At 40.1% G+C, this 21,238-nt stretch overlaps 2 protein-coding genes across 2 annotated transcripts; both read right to left on the bottom strand.

Annotated features, from left to right (window-relative positions):
- Window positions 1–6,061: 6,061 nt before the first annotated feature.
- LOC127764416 (uncharacterized) lies at window positions 6,062–7,538 on the bottom strand. Its single transcript, XM_052289298.1, has 2 exons — window positions 6,790–7,538; window positions 6,062–6,406 (listed from the first exon to the last, which is right to left on the bottom strand). The coding sequence occupies exons 1-2, from the start codon at window positions 7,351–7,353 to the stop codon at window positions 6,356–6,358; spliced, it is 615 nt and encodes a 204-aa protein (XP_052145258.1). The 5' UTR covers window positions 7,354–7,538; the 3' UTR covers window positions 6,062–6,355.
- Window positions 7,539–12,700: 5,162 nt separating this feature from the next.
- LOC127764316 (fatty-acid-binding protein 3, chloroplastic) lies at window positions 12,701–20,081 on the bottom strand. The gene is made up of 5 exons (XM_052289178.1): window positions 19,716–20,081; window positions 17,287–17,385; window positions 15,048–15,191; window positions 14,762–14,976; window positions 12,701–13,608 (listed from the first exon to the last, which is right to left on the bottom strand). Exons 1-5 carry the CDS (start codon window positions 19,942–19,944, stop codon window positions 13,447–13,449), a joined length of 849 nt encoding a protein of 282 aa, XP_052145138.1. The 5' UTR covers window positions 19,945–20,081; the 3' UTR covers window positions 12,701–13,446.
- Between the last annotated feature and the right edge of the window lie 1,157 nt (window positions 20,082–21,238).

Below are 21,238 nucleotides of genomic sequence, written 5' to 3'. Positions count from 1 at the left end.
AAAATAAATACGATACCCTTGGAATACTCTTGGGTGAAATGCTACAATGGTATATCCGTGCGCTTGCAGATGAACTTTGTAACCATAATATACCAGAAGTATTTCTGCATCATTGCTGAGAATTATATTTCTAGTAAGGTCGTTAAGAAATACCAACACCTATTCACGAAGAACATTTCCTGCAACGCAAACAAAGAACGCAGCAAGAAATAGATTAAAGCAACACAGATTGCTAGATAGGTAAATCCACACAAATATGAAGAAGCAAACTTGTATTTGCTAATAAAGTGGTGAACTAATATCATAGAAGTTCTAAAGATACAAACGGCAATCTAATCGATCATGGCCAATACCCGGATGTAGCTATAGAGCAAAATCACAATATAAACAAAAAACAAAACCAAACCTAAAAGTGATGACCTGGGCTACATAAAGGGGTGAGGGCGTGGAGTGGGAGCCCATAAAAGATTACAAGTCAGTTACAAAAGCCCGTCGCCCACTTTGGCTCGGATAAGAAAACTGGTTCGATTTGTTTTGATGATTCTGGATAGCTCCGAAGGAATTTTGAGGTGGGGCCAAATCGGTTGGAAAGATCATTGGAATAGCTTTTCCTCAAGTATTTAAACACCTTAGTCAGATTCTAAATGAGGATAGGGTAGCCGTTTAACTCCGGGTTAATTGCTAGAGGCCGAATCTGTTTCCAAAACATGTTGGAGTTGATCTCTTGCTTTAATTGAGCCCAAATTAATGTGGTATAATCCCTTATATAGTACCATGCTATTCTACAATATCTGAGCTCATAGAAACATGTATATTCGTCTTTAGGTAACATTCTATTCCAGTAAACGTGACTAACAAAACACATGACCAAATTTACCTGATAAGGTGACAATGCAGGTGTTGTGTGCGTATACATTATAGTGATGTCCTCACCATAGATGGGTGGGCATTTGCAACAAAAATGACTTATGGGATGGAATGTCAGACTTCAAGTGACTTATGGGATGGTTTTTTGTAAATTTCCCAATAATGTAACTTACTGGGTCTTTCTATCATGAAAGCCCATGTGCAAATAGTCCACTCTCACTTTCAAAGCTATTCACAGCCTACCTGATTTTGGTTTAACGAGTATTGTTTTTGGGCCTAGAAAAAAGTTGGCAAAATTTGCTATACAACACAAAATTTGCTCTAGGTCACCACAAAATGTAACAATGTTGTTGGGCACAATGAAGACCTAGTAATTTGCTGCTAGACAGCGGAATGATGTTGGGCACCACGAAGACCAGGTAAATAGCTGCTAGACAGTAGAGTCATTATTTTATTATGCCCAATACAAATAGAGAAAGACACAATGTGGAAAGGACAAATGTACCCCTAGAGCCAAGTGCTTGTAAGACGACTAGATCTGGTTTGAACCAGATCTAGACCACTCTTCCTTCCTCGGTACCCTCTCTCCTAGCGCTATCAGATGTTTGAATCAAACCCAATCAGGTTAAAAGCAGCTTGCCCCATGAACAAATTTGTCTTTACTAAATGTTTCCCTCTCCATTTGCACTAGATATAATAAAATAAAATAATAGCTACAACGTCCAACAACTAATTACCAGGTTTTCATGGTGCCCAGCAACACTGCCATGTTCCTGCGGTGTCATACAAGAATGACCACAAAGTTTGTTTGAATGTACATATCAATTTTATACATTGTACATACAAACTTTATACATAGAAACTTTATGTATAGAAAATATTATAGATATAAACTTTGTACATGCAAACTTTTTGGTACTAAATTTTCTAAAAATGAATTAGATACAAATTTAAAAAATGCACAAATTAAGAAAAAAGAATAAAATGCCCAGTTAGGACATGAGGCCCATGTGGTATGTCCACAGCTAGCAGGCCACAACTTATAATCAACCTTCATAGCCCAGTTCAAAATAAAAAAAGCCCAGTCTACCACGTGTCTAGATCAAAACATGTGAAAAAGAAAAATCACGTGTCTAGATCAGAAAAGGAAAGAAGGAGATGGGCTGATCCAAAAGAGAAATGTGTTGGTTTTGCACTAGATGCTTGCAATTGCGTGAGGGCATGGCAACCTTGCCAACTGCCAATATTTGCATGAACACTCTCTCTTGTCATGCTGCACTGTGAACCTATTTTAATGGTGTTTAACCTTAAATTTGTCATCCCCATTGCAAATTGCATGACAAAATACCGACTCAGTAATGTACACATTCAACTTTTTCAGAATGCCAGGGCCTATAAAAGTGAATCTAGCTAGCTTTTTCTTCTGCTCATCTATCCTAGCCATGACTTTCCTTCTAATAGTCTCCAGCATTGTGATTATAGGAAAGAATCTAGCTTCTAATATCCATTTGTTGAAAGATTCACACATATTGTTATCGACTAAGTCACAATTGGAACCTAACCTGAACCAGGATGGCTTGAGCTCCAGCCTGTGTAACCTGAGCTAGCTTGGCTCTAGCTAGATTAAACAGCATCCTGCATGGGGCCTTTGCACATGTACAGAACTTCTTCTGGAACTACTTGTCTAGGAAATGTCTCTTCCAATTTGCATAGATATGCCTAGCACAGTTCCTATGCTCAGCTTTTGTGTCCATTTGTCCACAATATTGAGAATTCCCTTCAATACAACACATTTGTTAGCATAACAAAAGACATCATCAAAGAACCATAGAGAGAAGAGAACTTGAAATCTACTAATACCTTTTGTTGATCAGAATAAACACCCGACCTTGTCCAGTACCAACTTGCAGGTCACCACATAACAAGTCTATAAACCAATCCCACTCTTCATTGTTATCTTTGGCTGCAACAACCCATGCAATTGGGTACATTTGATTGTTTCCATCTCTCCCTACAGCACAAAGCAACTCTCCATTAATTGGTAGCACCTTTGAAAAAACAACCATCAAGGCCAATCACTTTCCTATAGCTTGCTAAGAATCCTTTCTTGCAGCCATCCAAACATATGTATATCCTTTTGAACACTGGTGGGTCAGTCCAATCTCCCTATTGATCACCATTGTGCTCCCAGGGTTACTTCTCAACAATTCCAATTGGTAGTTATTCAACTTTTGGTACTGCCCTTGGGGGCATCCATCTGTTTCTTCATGACTATTGACTTAGCTCTCTTCAGCTTAGAAATGGATGCCTCAACAAACATTTCTTCCTGCACTGTGGATTTCATGTGTGACAAATTCCAAAAAGGGTTGGTAGCTATTAACTTCCAATATTTCTCAGCAATCCTGTTGGCTGTAACCATTTTGTTATCCCTCCTTGGTGGGCAGGCATGCAAGCTGTTATATGTCACAATCTGCCAACTATCAGATCTTGAGTTCTTGGAGAGTAATCAAATCCATGAACAACTAGACCAGTCACACTTGGCCCTCACCCTTTTCTGATCATCTTTTACAAAATCTATGGCATTCTTCTCAACTAGAGCATATTTGGTGATTGCTTTCTTGAACTGCTTCTTTCAATTGAACTTCATGGCATGCTCAAATGTATGTACCCTATCCTTCTTCTTGTATCTTGGTTGCTTGTCCTGCCTTATCCTTACCTCCCCATCACTGCCAAGTTCTTCAACAGACTGCTCATCTTCACCGCCACCATATGGGGTTTCATTCCCATCATCTTCACTTGCTTGCATAGTTGGTTTGTACCTCTGTTCCTCAAACAACACATCATCTAGGCTCTCTAACTGCGCTGTCTTAACCTTCTTCACCTCTTTGTAATGCTTTTCAATCTCAACAGCCTATTCATCATCATCAGATGGGTTGTCATCCCCTAGGATGTAGTCATTGTCAGATTCACTCTCTGAGGGTGGCAAGCTTGCTAGGGGTGTAGACTCAGGCTCATATACAACAAGCATCCTTTCATCTTGAGCACATTCCATCACACTTTTACCCTTCAACCCACCAGCATCATTCTGTATAGCTTCTTGCTCTTTACCCTTTGCTTGTTCAGCCTCTACATCCGCAGCCATTTCTTCACACTCCTCTTCACTATCCACTTCCATATCAGCTTCATAGTCACTGTCATCATATGAATTATCACATAATTCAACTATTTTTGGCTCCTCAACAAAAATTTATGCCACCCCATCCTCAACAATACAGCTAGACATGAAACTACAGACTCTATCATCCATTAAAGCACACAACCCAGTCTGCATATTCTTCCATGGAAAAAGCCAGTACAGAAACGTTCCTTCCATCACCTTGTAGTACTCACGCAAATGTGCTAATATCTCACCGAGTGGTATATATGACAGTGCCTCCACACTACGTACATATTTCTTCTCCCTAACTTCTGTCACAAATTCACCCTTGATATGGAACCTGACCACAAGAGTATCTAACACGTCCATGGCTTCAATAGCACTAGCCTACATGCATAATCAAATAAAAAAAGATTTAAACTGCACTTTTAGCTGTCCTACACATGCAAACAAAGTCAAATCACATCTTTTCTTAAGTCGAAGGAATAAAATAGCCCCGAATTGCATAGATCCAGCACCTCACTAACTAAACAAATCCTAATGTACATCGAATCCAACACAACAAACACCTCTACCATACTTAAAAACCTGATTCAGGGATCCCAAAACTACACGCACCAATGCCGAAAGAAAAATACCTATCATGTGCTCACCGCGGTGAGCTTATGCGCCACCGAGCCCTCTGTCGGCACCTCTGTCCTGCCCACCACCGAGCCCTCCACCGCGCCCTCCGGCGCACCCTCCATCGCGCCCTTCCCTGCACCACCGCTGAGCCCGCCGCCGCAACCAAATTGCCATCCCGTCACCAGCTCTCGATCTAGAGTTTTCGGGTAAGGAGAGAAGTAGCTGTGCTATGCCGTGCCATTTTTTAGCCCCCATTTATTGCCCTCCAATGACCATGCCACAATTAGCAAGGGAGACCGCAGTCAACGAGCCACATCGGACAATACCTTGTCGTACCCGGTTTTGCGACCAAGGGATGAAAATCGGACTGGGCAACAAATAGTGGGGTCCAAAGTGAACTTATTCCAAAATTGAAAAGTAGTCGGTTCACGTGGGCCGAACCCGTACGAGAACGTTCGTGCAAAAGCCTTTTCGCTAGCAGAGGCCTTCTTCTGCCCATCCATTGTAGTTTATTTTTTCCATGTCAACAAACAATTATTATTTTGATGATTACTGGTGATTATGATGCCACAATAATCAAATGCCAAATCAATATTCAATGTGGTTTAATGCTAAGCTAATAATTAGAGAGGGTTAGGGAATTGTTCTATCACCTATCTTTTTTATTTATTGAATATACTTATGGTTGTGCCTTATGATAAAAACAGGAGATGTAATCATTTTCATTATAAACAAAATCAACATTCAACACTAAACAATGATTATAGTGTTATTTAATTTAGTAATTCATGACCGAATTAGACACACCTTAGTACTTCGAATATAGATAGTAACGTGTCTAATTCGGTTCTAAGTTGTTATATTTTGATACGGGTATAGTATTACCAATATAAATACTTGGTTACACATTTTAGTGTGAATGTGTGGCTCTAGTGACTAGTCATTCTGGAAGCTGTGAACATAAAACAGAGTAGATCAGTGGACCAATCATCTGGCTTGTGAATCCTGTCCTAGGGTTTACATTTCCTTTTTTTTTGCGGGGGTGGTTACTAGGGTTTACATTTCTGACCGAGTGCCAGATCCCAATTCCTAGCGGTATGATATTTTTCAACAATTTTTACTAAATTCTAGTTAAATTTTACTGTTTCAAATTTGAATTTCTCAAACCCATTCAAAATTTCACTCGAAATCTTCTTTTGTCCGCTTCGAAACCTTAAAGCTTCGGGGATTTCATTGAAAATGGAAACCTTGGTTAGACCTCTTTGGATCCATCGGTCAGGTTGAAAGTACACTTTTTGCGTAAAAAAAATGATAGCTGGGCCGGGGCATTTTTAAGCCGAACATTAGATTATTGCACTTCATGATTCGCAATAGTACATATATAGCTGTTGTGGAACAGGGGATGGCCAAACCATGGATAATCATTAGTATATAGCTGTTGTGGTATATGTATGTAGCAGAACGTCTGTGCCCTATTCCATATGCCCTGGTAATCCTCTGTACATCTCACTTGCTAATAGAAATAGAATGTACAATCCTGAGTAGTTATATTCCTGTGTTTCTTAAGTTAACAGCAATAACATCGATTATTCAAACTTGCAGCTTCAAACTTTCACGACTGCTACTGTACATGCATGGGAAATATATTCAAAGCATTTCTTCCGGTCTTTGTTGTGAGATTGCGACCTTTTGGCATGCGTTTTGCGTCTATAGGAGGTCCCTGAGTGTTGTAGCAGCCTTGGCATTCCTCTTTTTCCACTGAAAAGAAAAACAGATTCAAATCTCAACATGCTCACCTGAGCTCTGAATCTATGATATATCTATGTGCAACAACAGTAAGTACTACAGTAGTAAAGAGAAATAATCGAGGTTCTCTTATTTTCCTATAACGTGAGTCACCGATACGAGAACCCTTTACCAAATAGGCCCACATGCAAGAAACATACAAGGTATTCTGGTTAGCTATACAAGATGGTGGGCTACCTGGTTTGAGTTCGAAATCTTTTATTTATTTAATATTAAGTCGTTTTCTAATATTCACCTTTTTTTTAATATGCCTATATGCCAGGGACTTAGAACTAGATGAAAATAAGTTAGCCATTTGCTTCGGTAGCGACATAGTACGAAGTACGCCTACTGACCTGGGGGTAGCTTCTGCCAGGCGTGGTGCCACGGATTGGGCGGCCATGCTCGTCGTACAGGATGAGGCCGCTGAACCGCGGCAGCTCGCACCGCATCCCCATCAGTATCCTCCGCTGCCACACCGGCCTCATCGGCGTCATCGGCGGCGCCACCATCGGCGTCCTGCTCCCCTCCTGCGGCGGCGCCTTTGTCGCCGACGGGGCCAGGGGCCTCTCCTCCGCCGTGATGGGCTCCACCGCCGAAGTGCTGCAGGTGCTCCGGCACGGCAGCCTGACGAGCTTCGGTGCGCAGCGCCTCCTGTCCAGCACTCCTGGATCAACTTCGTGCCTGAACTTCGTCTCATGTCCTGATCTGCTGCTGTCTGCTCTGCCTGCAGCAGGTTTCTGGGCGAACTGTAACTGGCCAAAGCTCTGCGCCTGGAACGGTAGCGCCTCCGGCTTCGACCGCAGCGGCGGCCGGCGGTCGCCTCTGACGACAAAGAGCGGCGGCTTCGGCGTGCCGCGCGTCGGCTCCGGCTGCCGCCTTCTTGTCATCTTTCGCAGCATGGATATGCAATGTCCCATTGGATTGGAGCAGTTCACGGTTTCTGGCACGTACGCTTAGGACAAGGAAATTTGCAGGGAGATTGCGAGGGCTATGCATACGCATAGTGTTTGGTTAATTTGTATTGGGTTTTCGTTACGTTGCAAGCAACCAAAAAACGCAACAGGTGGCAAGGAAAGGTAGTTTTAGCCATTCGGGCTTTCTTGTTCTCTCTATTTTTTCTTCCTTGCATCGGAGTATATATCCCAAGCGGCGCCAAAGAATAAATGTGGGGTTTGATTTCGGACGGATTACTTCCTGCTTGGACTAAATTTATCCGCTTGTGAGAAATTAAGTTGTGTGCGTCGTCGGTGTTCCACTGCCGCCGGGGTGATGCAAATTCATGTGCCTTTCTTGCATGAAACGTAAGTATTCCCAACTCCCAAGTAGTGTGCTTATAAATATCATGGTTTTTCTTGGTGGACCTGAGAGAAGATATTGCTGTTTTCTTTTCCGATTGCCACGTGTTAGCTGCATAAATTTCTGAATGAGTTGCCAAATCTCTACTATTATAAAAATTGAAGATATTTTTGCCGGTATTTTGGTACGTCATCCGTGTATGAGTCGGTTTTCAAGCTCATTTGCTTTTGGAAATACATATCCGTATTTGAGTCGGTTTTTAAGATCGTTCACTTTTGTTAATATAGAATGAATTATATAAGAAATCTGTTTTAAAAAACTCGCATGCTAACTTGAGATGACCGGACTCCTAACTACAACTCATGATTTTCTAAAAATATATATATCCAATCGAACTCTCATAGTGAATTTCATCTTAACTAAACCATATAACAATAATAAGATTAAATAGACTTCACCTGTTGCAACGCACGGGTATTTTTTCTAGCCTCTATGTATTCTAGAAAAATCCATGCGTTGCAACCGGAAATATTTAATTAAGTTAAACTTTGGGTAATTAGGATTTTATATTCATGATTTGAACATTATTCAAGCAAATGATTTCTTATCGCTCAATAGCACGTACACAAGTATATACAACGTCAGTGGTCCTGTAGCCTAATTTTATCTTAGCTCCTTGGCTAGAGTATAATCGATGGAGCTAAACGTGTACTTGAACCGATCAGAGGCAAGTAGTGGAAAAAAAATCGACGCAAGGAACATGTGTGGACACAAGGACCTCACACGAGCGCCCACGGGGCACTAACGGTAAAAACCGGCTCATTTACGAAGTAATATATTTCACCGACACTAATACTATAGCTGTCGGTTTTTTAAATAATCGACACCTTTAATTTGGTATAGGTATCAGTTCATTAAAAAACTACCACCTATAATATATTATAGGTTTCTTTTTTAAAAAAACCAGCACTCCTTAAAAACCGAGCCGGACTGCTCGACTCAATTCGCGAGCGGATAAGGAGAGAGAGGGGTGGAGTGGGTGTCCTTATCCACTCCACTCGCCTCGTCTCTCTCTCTCTCTCATCAGCGTCGGCAGGCGAACAGTGCCTCCCTCACGGCAGGCGGCGGCGGCGACGCCCTCTCTCACAGCGAGCAGCAGCGACGGCACCCTCCCTCACCGCGAGCAGCGATAGCGATCGTGGCGCCATCTCCATCCTCAAGATCCAGCAGTGTCGGCAGCTTCTTGCATGCGGATCCGGCGATGACAACGGCGGCGGTGGCTTCCACGGGCAAATGCGGCAGCACCGACGGTGGTGGCAGCTTCTCAGGGGCCGATACAGCGGCGGCGGCGGTAGCTTCCCGTAGCAGATCCGGTGGTTACCCACGTGCAAATCCACCCTGTGGGCTGATTCGCAGCTAGAGGCGACGGCTTCCCGCGGCTAATCCAACAGCAACGACGGCAGCAGCGGCTTCCTACGGTAGATCGGGCGGCACCGACAACACCAGCGGCTATCCGTGTGCAGATCCGGCTGAAATTCGTAAATTTGGTCCTACTGAAATTAATGAAATTTTGGCCAAAGTCGAAAATGCAAACCCTGGAGCATAACACCGAACGGATCGGAAATCTTTCACCATAAATCAAGGGTTAACAGACCAGACAAGATATATCTATTGCACAAACGTGATTGCCAAATATCAAATCATTCAAGTGGGATCTACGGGATGGAACATCGAAGCCGCCGGATTGCAGGAGGAGGAAGGATGAGATGACTCGTGTTGAGCTTGCGGCCTGGGATTTTTCATGTGCATGAGGAGTGAGCTGAGAAAGCCCATATTTTGTATTTTTCGTATTTTGGGCCACCTGCAGCTCATTGCGTGCGCGATCACAAGTAGACGGACAAAAAAATATATTTGTAACGACCGGAAAATTACTAATATTTTAATTAGTTAAGATAAAACATTTGATGCTAAATCAAGTTACAATAAAATAAATAATAGTTACTTTTTTAAATAAGACGAATAATCAAACGTTGGTGAAAAATCAACGACATCATACATATATATATATATATATATATATATATATATATATATATATATATATATATATATATATATATATATATATATATATATATGTATATGTATACTCGCTCCACATTAAAAATATATATAATCAATTAACGAGATAACACTAGGCACGTACACATAACACATGCACTACACATAACCAAGAATTAATTATTGTGTGTTGCCAGTGAATGATCAGCCAGTAATTACACCATGTATAGAAGTTGCGTTACTGGAGCCTGTCCTTGTTCATGAACGCGTGTAATCGTAGCGAGCGCGTGGCTATGAAGCCTGAAGTATAAGTAGATAACATCTGCATATATGAATAAATACACACAGGAGCGAAGCTAGCATCAAAATAAGGGGTACATTATCATTGAAAATCTAGAAAATTTCAATACAATACTATACATTTTAGTGTTTTCAAGTGAGAAATTATGAATTTAGAGGGTTCATGTGCACCCGCTGTCTTCAACTGCGTACACACAGCTTGATTAATTAACTACTACCTCCATACTAAAATATAAAAAATGAGGATCCAAATAAAATATTTTAGTACTATATACGAATCTGTATGTCCAGATTCGTATTATTAGAAAATGGCATATCCGAGTTATAGGTTCTTATATTTTGGAGGAAACTTAATATGCTAGTACATATGATCTGATTACGTACATATTTGATATTTTGAAGATGGAGATGAAGATTAAAAGCAGGCACGTAAAACAAGCAAGCTATTAGCGCGTGATAAATTGAGTTTTAATTATTATAAACTTGAAAAATGGATATATTTGATATTTTAAAACAACTCTCTCATGTAGAAAGTTTCCGTATAAAATGCGTCATTTTATAGTTTAAAAAACGTGCTAACGGAAACCGATGTAACATCTTTATCTTCGTGAGAAAATAACGGGGCCATACAATACAAATCTGTGAACGAAATGGGAATTATTGAATGTTAGATACGTACCATTCCGGTGTTGAATCTCTCTCAGAACCGTGCAGCCCCTGCAATCGAGTTCTGCTGGATTGTACGGAACGAAGCCGGAGTTGGACAGGAAGAAGTCTAGAGCATCTCGGTTGCTGTGCGGGACGAAGTCGGCGGCGGCGTTATTCAGATTAGAGTGAGTACAATAACAAATTATAAGTCAGTTGTAAGCACATATGGAGGAGAGAAAAGAAGATAGAGAAGTAAAGCGGACTATAAATTTATAGCCAACTGCAGCACGGACTCTAATACATTATGTTTGTATGAGATGTGGGACCATACATTAATGGTGTAGTATATAACTATTGTATAAATGAGATATTAGATTAGCTATATATGAATTGGAGCTGGTAGTTGACTATACTATTAAACTTGCTCTCAGTGGCAGCAGCGCACTGATCATTCTCCATCTGCGTCAATTCCTGAACCATGGCGTGGATATCGTCTTTAGTGATAACCACTTCGCTAGAGGCGAACACATCATCTTCCACCACTGGCTGGATCGCCGCCTATGGCGGCAGAACAGGCATCGGCGGGGCAGCAACAATAGGGGACGCGTCGTTGTTCCAAGTAGAGATTGGGACGTCCACCGGTGGTAGCAGCGGCGCGGACAGGGGCGGAGGTAGGGTATGGAAGGGGGTGCTCAGGAACCCGGTCAAGAAAATTTTTTTAATAAAACTCACTGATTTTCACCATGTATGCACCCTCCTTAATACAAACACGCATCAACTTAAACTTGATCAAAAGTAAAGTAAATTAAACAAGAGGCATCCTCCTCCATTTCGTTGTAGCTCCACCCCTAGGCGCGGAGCCCTCCCACAGGGCGTTGGGGCCTTGGTGGTAGTAGTTGTTGTTCCGGGAAGCCATGGATGGGATAGAGAGGTGTGCGCGGCGGGGAAGGGGTGGAATCGCCAGAGCCGACAAAGGAACGGGAACAGGCAGTGGTGGCGCGGCGAGTGTGTGAATGGGTGCTGAGAGAGTGCGGTGACGTGGTCCATTGCCTTGGGTATAAATATGCACGAAGCAGCGGCAGTTTGAGGAGTTGGCGCGCGCGGTGGCAGCCCAAAGGGTGGGCGCAGTATGGGGCGCGTGCGTTTTGGGTTTTGGCACCTGGTGCGCGCGGAGGGTTGGCACTTGGGAAACCAATATGGCAAATATTACTGCGATTAGCTGGAATATCTCAGAAAAAAATAAAATGAAAACTACTGCGACAAAAGTTTGTAAGGAAAAGTTTTTCACAAGAATTTCTTAAAAAAAAAAACTCTCACGGGGCATCAAATTGCATAATTATGTATTCCTTTCTATTCCATAATTCTTACTTCCCCCGTTCCAGTAACCTAGTAATGGATGGGACAGATCCTAATAGTACGATTCTGGATAGTTTCATCCATTACTAGGTTGCTATATTATAAGACAGAGAGATTAATGTTTTGGACAAGTTTGAGTTCAAATCTTTATAACTTTGATTAGAAATAATTAAAATAATTAGTTTAAAAACACAAGAACAACATATTTAAATTTGTCCTACAAAGTACTATAACAAAAAGTAAAACTGTATTTATTTATTGTATGCATTATAACAAAAAAACATAATTAAAGATATATTTTGGAGACTATGTTATTATCTAAAACATCAAGAAATATAGAACCGGTGGGAGTATCGTGAATTTACTAATTTTTGTGTATTTCATCTTGTCACAAAATAATAAATAAATTCGTTTAGAAACTCTAGGAAATTCACTCAATCTGGATATTATGATTATCCTACAATTATGGATCTATTATCCACTTCATACGTTTTGTACGGAATAATAATTCCTCTGTTTCATAAAAGTCGTTTTTGACCTTATTTCTAGTCAAACTAAATTAAACATATTATGAAAATATATTCAACGTTAATAAAAGTAATCTAGCATTCTAGATGTTGCTAAATTTTTATTTAAACTTGATCAAATCTAAAGAATTTTGATTAAGAAAAAATCAAAGCGACATATAATATGTAACAGAGGGAGTATGCGATTTCAACGGATAAACCATGTACCAAGTCATTAAATTCATCAAATTAACCTGATTAGGATCACACTATTTCATTCATCGAGCCCATTAGCTCTCATAGAATTTCACTCTATTTCTTCCTTTGTAATGCCTAACAATTAAATATAAACTGAAATAAATACCAATGTACAAGTTTCACTCTCTTCCTTTTATTTGTGCTTACAATATAAAAATGTTTCAGTCTACAAGTTTAAGTTATACTAAGTTATTTACAACTTCAGGCGTCTGACAAATAAGAAAAGAGAAAATATAAGGCGACCAGAAAATAGGAAAATTGTTATAACAATCTTCAGATCGCATGAAACATCCCCGGTGAAAATCTAGTATATAAAGATATATATCATTTTACAAAATTCCAATACGCTTATTAAAGTTAGTGAAATATCTTTGCTAAGCAGATACATAACACCAATGTTCATGTTAGAAATGTATTTGAGTTTAATTAGATATTCATATATATAACCAAACATTAAAAATTATTAAAAATAAACTCTAAGATGAAAATTTGTAGTCGGCGATGAGCTGATGGCCAAACTAGAATTGTTCACCCATCAGGATTCAGCGCATGCTTTGTCTTAGCGAACCATGATTTCGGTTTCTGTCACTTTGTAAGAATAGCCTCCAGCAGTAGTGCAGTAGAAGATCTCAGAGTAGGGGATACTGGAGAACTACCCAAGAAGCCATCGTATAGCGCATAATTAACAGTGGCTGATGTGATTTCAGCATCAACTTGACATGGATCTTGGTTTCCTGCAATTGAGATCTACAGCAACAGAAATATCAGTTCGAGTCCTGTAAATTTGTCTTCTTCTGCAAACTTGTTCCGTTGAAGTTCTATTGTAAGGAAGGTAAAAATGGGTATTGATTTGCATCCTTGGAAGGTGCCTACAATAATGCTAGATACTTCATGTAAAAAAGGGTATCATATTAAAGTATGTTATGTTCACAGATAACTGCGATGCTATCACCCTATTAGCTGCCTATCATTCAGTTTTTATATTGACACTGATACAGGTGTTAGAATCTGACTTGATTCAGGTGTCCTATTCCACAATCTTGAAAATCTGTAGCAGAACACCTAAAAGAATGCAAAGCATTTGATTATTAGAGTTTCACTTTACGCTGGTTTATCCAAAAGTCTCACTTTGCACAAGCCCAATCAGTTGGGTACAAACTGTTGCTCTCTATGCCTACACTGTTTCAACAATAGTCAAATACTACAAAATTTTATTTGGGGTGTGCAACAAAGGTCAAGTTCTATTCAGGGTTAAAGAGAGGCTTAGTTCTGCTAGCTTCTTAAGTGAAACTCAAAACAATCTACCCAGTGCAAAATGCAATTTACTCAATAGAAAACAATTGCATCAAATTAACACGAGGTATGAAGGAAAAACAAAAAAGATCGTTACTGACTGAAATTTTTTGTGGGATGCCTAATAATATTTTGCACTGGCCTACCAAATTGTTTCACAATTTCCATAAATATCAGTATACCTTTTCAGATTCAAGAGATATTTTCTCTTCCATTAATATTGTATTCTGGCCTACCAAATAGAAACACTAAATACTCTCTTGCATTTAATCCTATTGAACTATAAGTCTATAACACTGTTTCTTGCCAATAATAACATTCAAGCTTTCCCTATGCCTGGGTTTCTGTTAACAGGCATTAACCTTATTGTCACAAATGAGTAAGAACACCTGACTTGTTAAAGAGTTGGCACTTGGCAGATATGTCAGTGCATGAAAAATGGCATCTATTCTCTGGAATACAAGAACAGAAAGTACTCCTTTTTTAAAAAAATAATTGTACTGGACGCCGTAGTTAATTTTCATGAAATTCAGATTTATTTTAAATGGAAAATGATGTATTTTCAACCTTTGAATGTCATATTAAAGCAAAACTGAATGTGACTCACCAGAAGTTTCGAGGGTTCAAGCCAAGTTAGATAGACAGTTGTTCCTTGTTTCAGACTACGCCCTAGAAAGGTTTTCTGGAAAGTTGACAGGCTCTGTTCTTCCTCAGCACTTGGTTTTTTTATTTGACGAGCAATAATGTCATCTAGAGCCTTCACAAACGTCTTGCCATCAACATCTCTAACGAGAATTATACTCAATGATTTCACAACCGGTGCTGCACAACACAGCTTCCATCAGCTAATATTATGATTTTGTGAGCATTTTTCATTGGCAATTGATACTTACCTTTAAAAATGGAGTCAAAAACTGAGGAAGCATCAAAGGTCTCAATACCAACCTTTTCTCTCCATCGCATAGTGTCAACGCCGATTGAGCAATCAACATAGAATGCAGCAGCATATATTTTTAGAAAGAACTTCTCTCTGTAACCTAGAAGTGAGCTAAAATTCAAATTGCAAACTGTAAACAAATATAATATGGCACACTTAAAGGTTAAATTTAAACAGTTCTTTTACCAATTTATATGCATACAAAAAAACTCATGCAATGCAGATTAACACTTTCTATGTCATCTAAGCTTACTTTTTTTCCACATTGGAAGAGGGTGTAGTTAGCAATGCGGATTTTCCAATGTGGATATGTCCACACATACCAACATCTAGGTATTCTGCCTTGAATAGCCAAATAGGTTAGCTGGGCATGTGTGGTTATTCCCCAAACAGTTTATTAACTCTTGCATAACTGTAGCTAATCATGTGGGAATCCACCAATTCAAGTCAGAATATAGACCAAATTTAGACATGGTATCACACAAAGAGTATCAAAAAAAATTCCTACTGGATGATATTTAACAACAAAAAACTCAACGGTGAAGATTTGGATGCAGTGACACTCGATAACATTCCATCTGGCACATTTCTTCATTTATGCAGCTGATTATTTTAGGCCCATTCATGCAGTCGATTGATCAGCAGTCACTAAATACATATTGCTTGTGTTTCATAGATATATTTTACAATTGCAGTCTTCAAGAAGGGATCATGAGCAGAGTTCATGACAGGGTAAACACTACTGGGAGGATAGTTGGCGCAGCATCAGCTGCCAGGGATGAAACATGTATACTTCAGACTGAAAGGGTCAACATTTGGGAGGAACTAGATGGACCCATTCTTTCTTAATCCAAAGAACATAGTTAGTTGGCTTATTGTAGCCACCACTAACACATGAGACTAACATGTATGCTAATAGGTAAGAGTAAACTAGCAAGCCAAACCTATTATGAGGATAAGGAATTCTCTAAACAGAAGGTCTGCTGCTGCTATGCGCCTAGCTGTTGTGTGCCTTTCATTACCTTGCTTAGTGGCCAGCCTGCAGCAACTGTCCAAAGAAATCCGCACTCATGAAAAAAAAGACAACTTTGACTAGTAGTTTCTGTCTCTTAATGTCACATAGAAAGTATGCCATCAGGGAAGTGTTTCTAGAGCTAGTTTAATTGTGTAAATTTCATATGGCAAACCTTTTTACTTTAGACAAACAGAAAAGTTATGGCCAATTTGAATATCTACAATTACATTAGTGTTCAAAGTGAAAGAAATTGACTGCATAGTTCAAACTTATATAAGCCATAGCTTCACCATTTTTGAACTGGGCATGACAGTTCACTGAGGTACTGTTGTCCTAGGTACTACAACAATACTATCCAGTATCAGCATGATCTGCAGTATTTGCAGACTGCAGTAATGATGGGTAGGAACGCTGTCATATTTTCCAACAATAATATCTATTGTTCATAAAATATTGAACTGTTTAATATCCATCTAGTTTGCCAGGTTAATATTTAGTTTGATGCTATATATAATTGCTAGGAGAGCACATCTATGTGACGGGCCTCCCTTCCTTCTTTGGTCAGCTCAGAGCATTACTGGACACTGTATGGGAAATCCTCTAGCCATCTTGTCAATGTCGAGTTATATACACTCAGTATTTAGACCATCCAGACATGCACGTGTAACATGGAGCTGCTCCAAGCCTGTGGTCAACTGTTCATTCATGAAATCTTTCATAAATTACTATGAACCCTTGCATAATTTGGAAACATCATGATGTTTTGCATGAAACTATGTAACCTAAACTGGTGGATAGGACTAATATAGTTAGATTAGATGCTTCAACAGGGAAAAATATTCCTAGAACAAGAGCCAACTAGTGTAGCTCAGTTGAGTTGTTAAAAGAAAAATGATTATGTGATATAAGTAGATAAGACATATTCAACGAACTGTAGCAGATATTTTGGACAGTTATCCAAAAAACTGTCCATTATAGTACTAACTAAAGCAGCAATATGTAATGACTGATGAAAAGTTCAAATGGTTCTTCTCATTGTGTCAATTGGTTAAAGAATGGATTGACAATACCATGCTATTTGTTACAGAACAAAACCTATGAGGTATTTCTTTTAGCAAGGATGCGAAGTAGCATAGTCAAGCCGATTTAATCCCGTAGGGAAACGGACAAGAAAATGTACCTGTTCCAAGAATAACCAAAGGCTCGGTGTAGCCCGGAACAGCTATCTCTCGAGGAAATTTCACATTTGTTGTGTCTTCTATAACAAAAGCATCCCCAACTACAGGCAAAGTATAAAAAGATGTGATGAGTAGTTCTCTTATGATTAAGATATTAGAAATCATTTATTGGACACAAACTTTTGAACAAAATTTCAATGGCAGAAAGCTGATGGAATTACACCTGCTGCTCTAGAATACAGTCAATAGCTTTCATTATGTTCCTAAATGCATGTGATTCACTTTTGGAGAGAAGCTTCCATCCCTTCATAATGCCACAGCTATTTAAAATTTACCCTTGCAACCGGTGGCAGATTTACCGCCCGGAGAACCCAGGCAGCCGCCCAAGCTCGTCGTAAAAAACTCCAATGGACTTTTATGTTTTCTAATGATTGAAGATAGCTTTTGTTTAGTAAATATTAGATGTAGTTAATATCTGTCCGGGTTCTAAAATATTTCTGGATCCACCACTGCCTATTCACTAGTATAATGCACAACAAATAATAAGTGCTCAGGCATAACCGGCTCATGAATCCACTAGTGTTCCATGAGCATCTGCTCAAATACCTAGATAGGGAACTGGTTACTCTAGAGAGTAGGAAATGGAACGGCAGTCTAGAGAGTAGGAAATGGAACGGCAGTTTGATCTTCTGTAAAGATGTCTTTCTTCAAGTGCAAAATTCTTGAATGTCATCTACTGAAGAATGGAGAGAGTAGGAAGCTAGAACATTATTAATTTCACAAGCCACTTCTCTGAAGTCTCAAACACAAGATAATATGCTCTGCTAATAGAACAGCAGTAATATTTCATATAAGCCTGCTATATTACTTCATGACAATCTTGACAAAAAAAAATCACACGTTCTGACCTATTATTTTCCTTCATTGAGAGCGCAGCTGAATCATATGTCTAATGTGCACACTCTGTGGAATAACTATTTCAGGTATCACTGTGTATTCTTCACATCATAGCAAATGCATATCCAACAGATTAACTCTTATCAGCAGTAAGAGAAAAGGCAGGACTGCTGGTTACTCGAATATTGCCAAGAATATGATGGTCCTTATCATGCTTGATTGCATGGATGAACTCATGAGAATGTAACTGGTACTTTGGTTTGGTAACATGAGGCAAGCTTGATGTCAGGGAAAAAAGATTCTATGAACTATATGTAATGTTAGTTGAGTAGGCTGTGTGCATGCACACACAAACACAAAAACAGAATGAAAAACTTGCAGTTCTTCCTCAACCATGATTTCAATCTTACTCTTGGTGCTTGGCGTCAGCATGGGCCATGGAGGCAGGCCAGCACCAAGCACCTTAATGCCAAGGTGAGGCTAGGTGGCCACTATAGCAGGAAAAATCTGCTAGGTGGCCTTGGCAGCTGCCAAGGGGAACACTGAATGGTATTAAATTATCTGGCGTCAGAAAGCTGAAAGTGGGGTAATAGAACTCTAATGGATTGAAACAAAATTGAAGTGTGGTAGTACTTTGGAATCCACTCACGGCAATAATCATTTCTAAGTCCCACAATTTGTACCTTTCTTTATTTGACTAATGAAGCAGTGTACATATGCTTTATCTTCTATACAATCACATCTACTTTTTCCCAGAATCAGTTGGCTGCAAATTCATCAACTTTTCTATTTTTGTGGTTATGAACTTTTGCAATTTAGCGTTATCACAATCAGTAAGCCTATATTTTTAAACAAACAAACAAACACAGTGCCCGAAGTTGTGGTGGATGACAATTTAAATATACAATAAGGTAAAATGTAACCAATATCCTCAAGCGAAAGCACTCAATGCTGTGTCCTCTATTTTGACAACTTGACATTACGTCAGCTCAAGTTGATGTAAACAAAGAGAGCACAAAACGTATGTTCAGGTCCCTAAGGCTATAATTCCCAGATTCATATGGTAAGTATGTGTATGAAATCATTGCAAAACTGTTGCATTGCAAGCAAGTAATTGAAGGTATGCATGTAGGCCTAAAGTCTATGGGTTTAGAAGCTTGCAGATTATGACTATAAAGTTGTGATGGGGTTCTCAGCAATTGGTAACACTGACAATTTCCATTCAAATTAGCTGATAGTCCTCTGGCTATGACATGCGAAATGAGATAATTAGGGGCCATAAATCAAGTAACCTCTTGACCATCAACGAAACTGAAAACCGACCGAGCGATCAGGCTCATTGCCCATCCAGAGCTTGAATCATTGTACAATGTAAAAAAACTCCTTACGAGAATATTTAACTGCATCCGTGCCCTACACATTCTAATCTCCAGTATCGGTTTAACCCCAATTCGCCCTGGAGACTAGAAATGCATGCGAAACCTGAAGTCCGTATGAATGCTTCCATAAAACAGAAATCCCTAGAGTCCCTCACCTGTGCCGCCCCCCGCTGCAGACGGGATCGGAAGCCTCCGGGCGGCGGCGGCGGAGCGGCGGTAGCAGTTGGCAAGTCCGGACGCGAAGGGCACGGAGCCGGCCGGCACGCCGTGGGGCGCCGGCGCACGGAGGCGAGTGACGGACCCGGAAGCGGGCCTGGCGACCGCGACCGCGACCGCGACCGCTGGTCCGGCCAGCGCGGAGGACACGACGGGCACCGCGCTCATCGTGCGGCGGGCGGCGCTAGCGCTACGCGTTTGGAGTGGTGAACGGAGAGCGAGTGGAGTGGAGAGTGGAGAGTGGGAGACCGGAGAGGTGGTCGTGACTCGTGACTCGTGGTGGAGCAAGCTTATGCGACAAGAGCAACAACCAAATTAGTTGAAGCAAAGAAGGAACAAACTAGGATGAAGAAGTATAGACATACTTAAAGTTGCTGGAAAAAGATACTGTCAATTTTAGTGATGCAAAACTCAATAGGCATGAAGCTGTCCTCAAAAAGCTAGCTACAGAACTTGCAGAAGAATAAATTATCCCTAACCTATGTTTGTTCCCCTATTACTTAGTGTGTCACTATATGCTCTATGGTTAACTTGCTAGCAATATTTAGAATTATGATCAGTTTGTAGGGTAAGTAACGTTGTATTGTGAACTCAGCAAATGATGAATGTAATATTTCACCAGTAGAAGGCATATAAAGTGATAATATTCAGCCCACAATCATAATATGTCTGAACATTTTGCTCTGTAGTCTCTAATTTGTCAGATAATAGCAACAAATCGTTTCTTCAGTAGCCAGTAAAAAAATATACACCGATAATAATTAGCACAACATTTTATAATATGGTGGTTTGAATAGATAGAAAAGTAAGGTATGTTTATCAAATACTTGTTGGAATATATTATTTTTTAAAAAAAACAAGGCATGGTTGTTTAGAATCTAGCTGTTGGAATACATCCAAAAAGCAAGACACGGTTATTTAAAATCTAGTTGTTGGAATACATCCAAAAAGCAAGACATGGTTGTTCAGAATCTAGCAGTTGGAAACTAGCCGTTGTAATGGAAGCAAAAGCAAGGCATCAATGACCCTATGGAAGCTCAGCTTGAAGCAAAAGCAAGTAATTTCGATGAGTCCATCACTAGTGAGAAGCTCGAAGAAATTAATGATCCTATAGAAGCTCAGCCTGAAGCTCGGCTCGAAGCTCAACTTGAAGCGAGATTGATGGCACACCTTGCTGGTAGCTCTAATCACCTAGAGTGCTAAAAATAAATTATATGCCCAACGTCAAGAATCGGCAAGAGAAGATGTGGAAAGAGCCTTTAGGGTTTTGCAAAAACGTTGGGCCATCATACGTCACCCGACGCATATTTGCGCGGCGTGGATAGCAGCGTGGATGATGGGGATAGCAATGCCTGGTTGCAGAGAAGGAAGGGTTTGCGGTGTCGATGGTGGGGGTGGAGTGGATGCGGCGTCGGGTGGTAGTAATAAAGGGGATTGCGGCATTGGGTGGCGGGAGAGGAAT

The sequence above is a fragment of the Oryza glaberrima genome, chromosome 2 (genome assembly GCF_000147395.1).
Source record: "Oryza glaberrima chromosome 2, OglaRS2, whole genome shotgun sequence".
NCBI classification, from domain to species: Eukaryota; Viridiplantae; Streptophyta; class Magnoliopsida; order Poales; family Poaceae; genus Oryza; species Oryza glaberrima.
The sequence above is the reverse complement of the archived record's forward strand: the minus strand, read 5'-3'. Positions and strand labels throughout refer to the sequence as shown.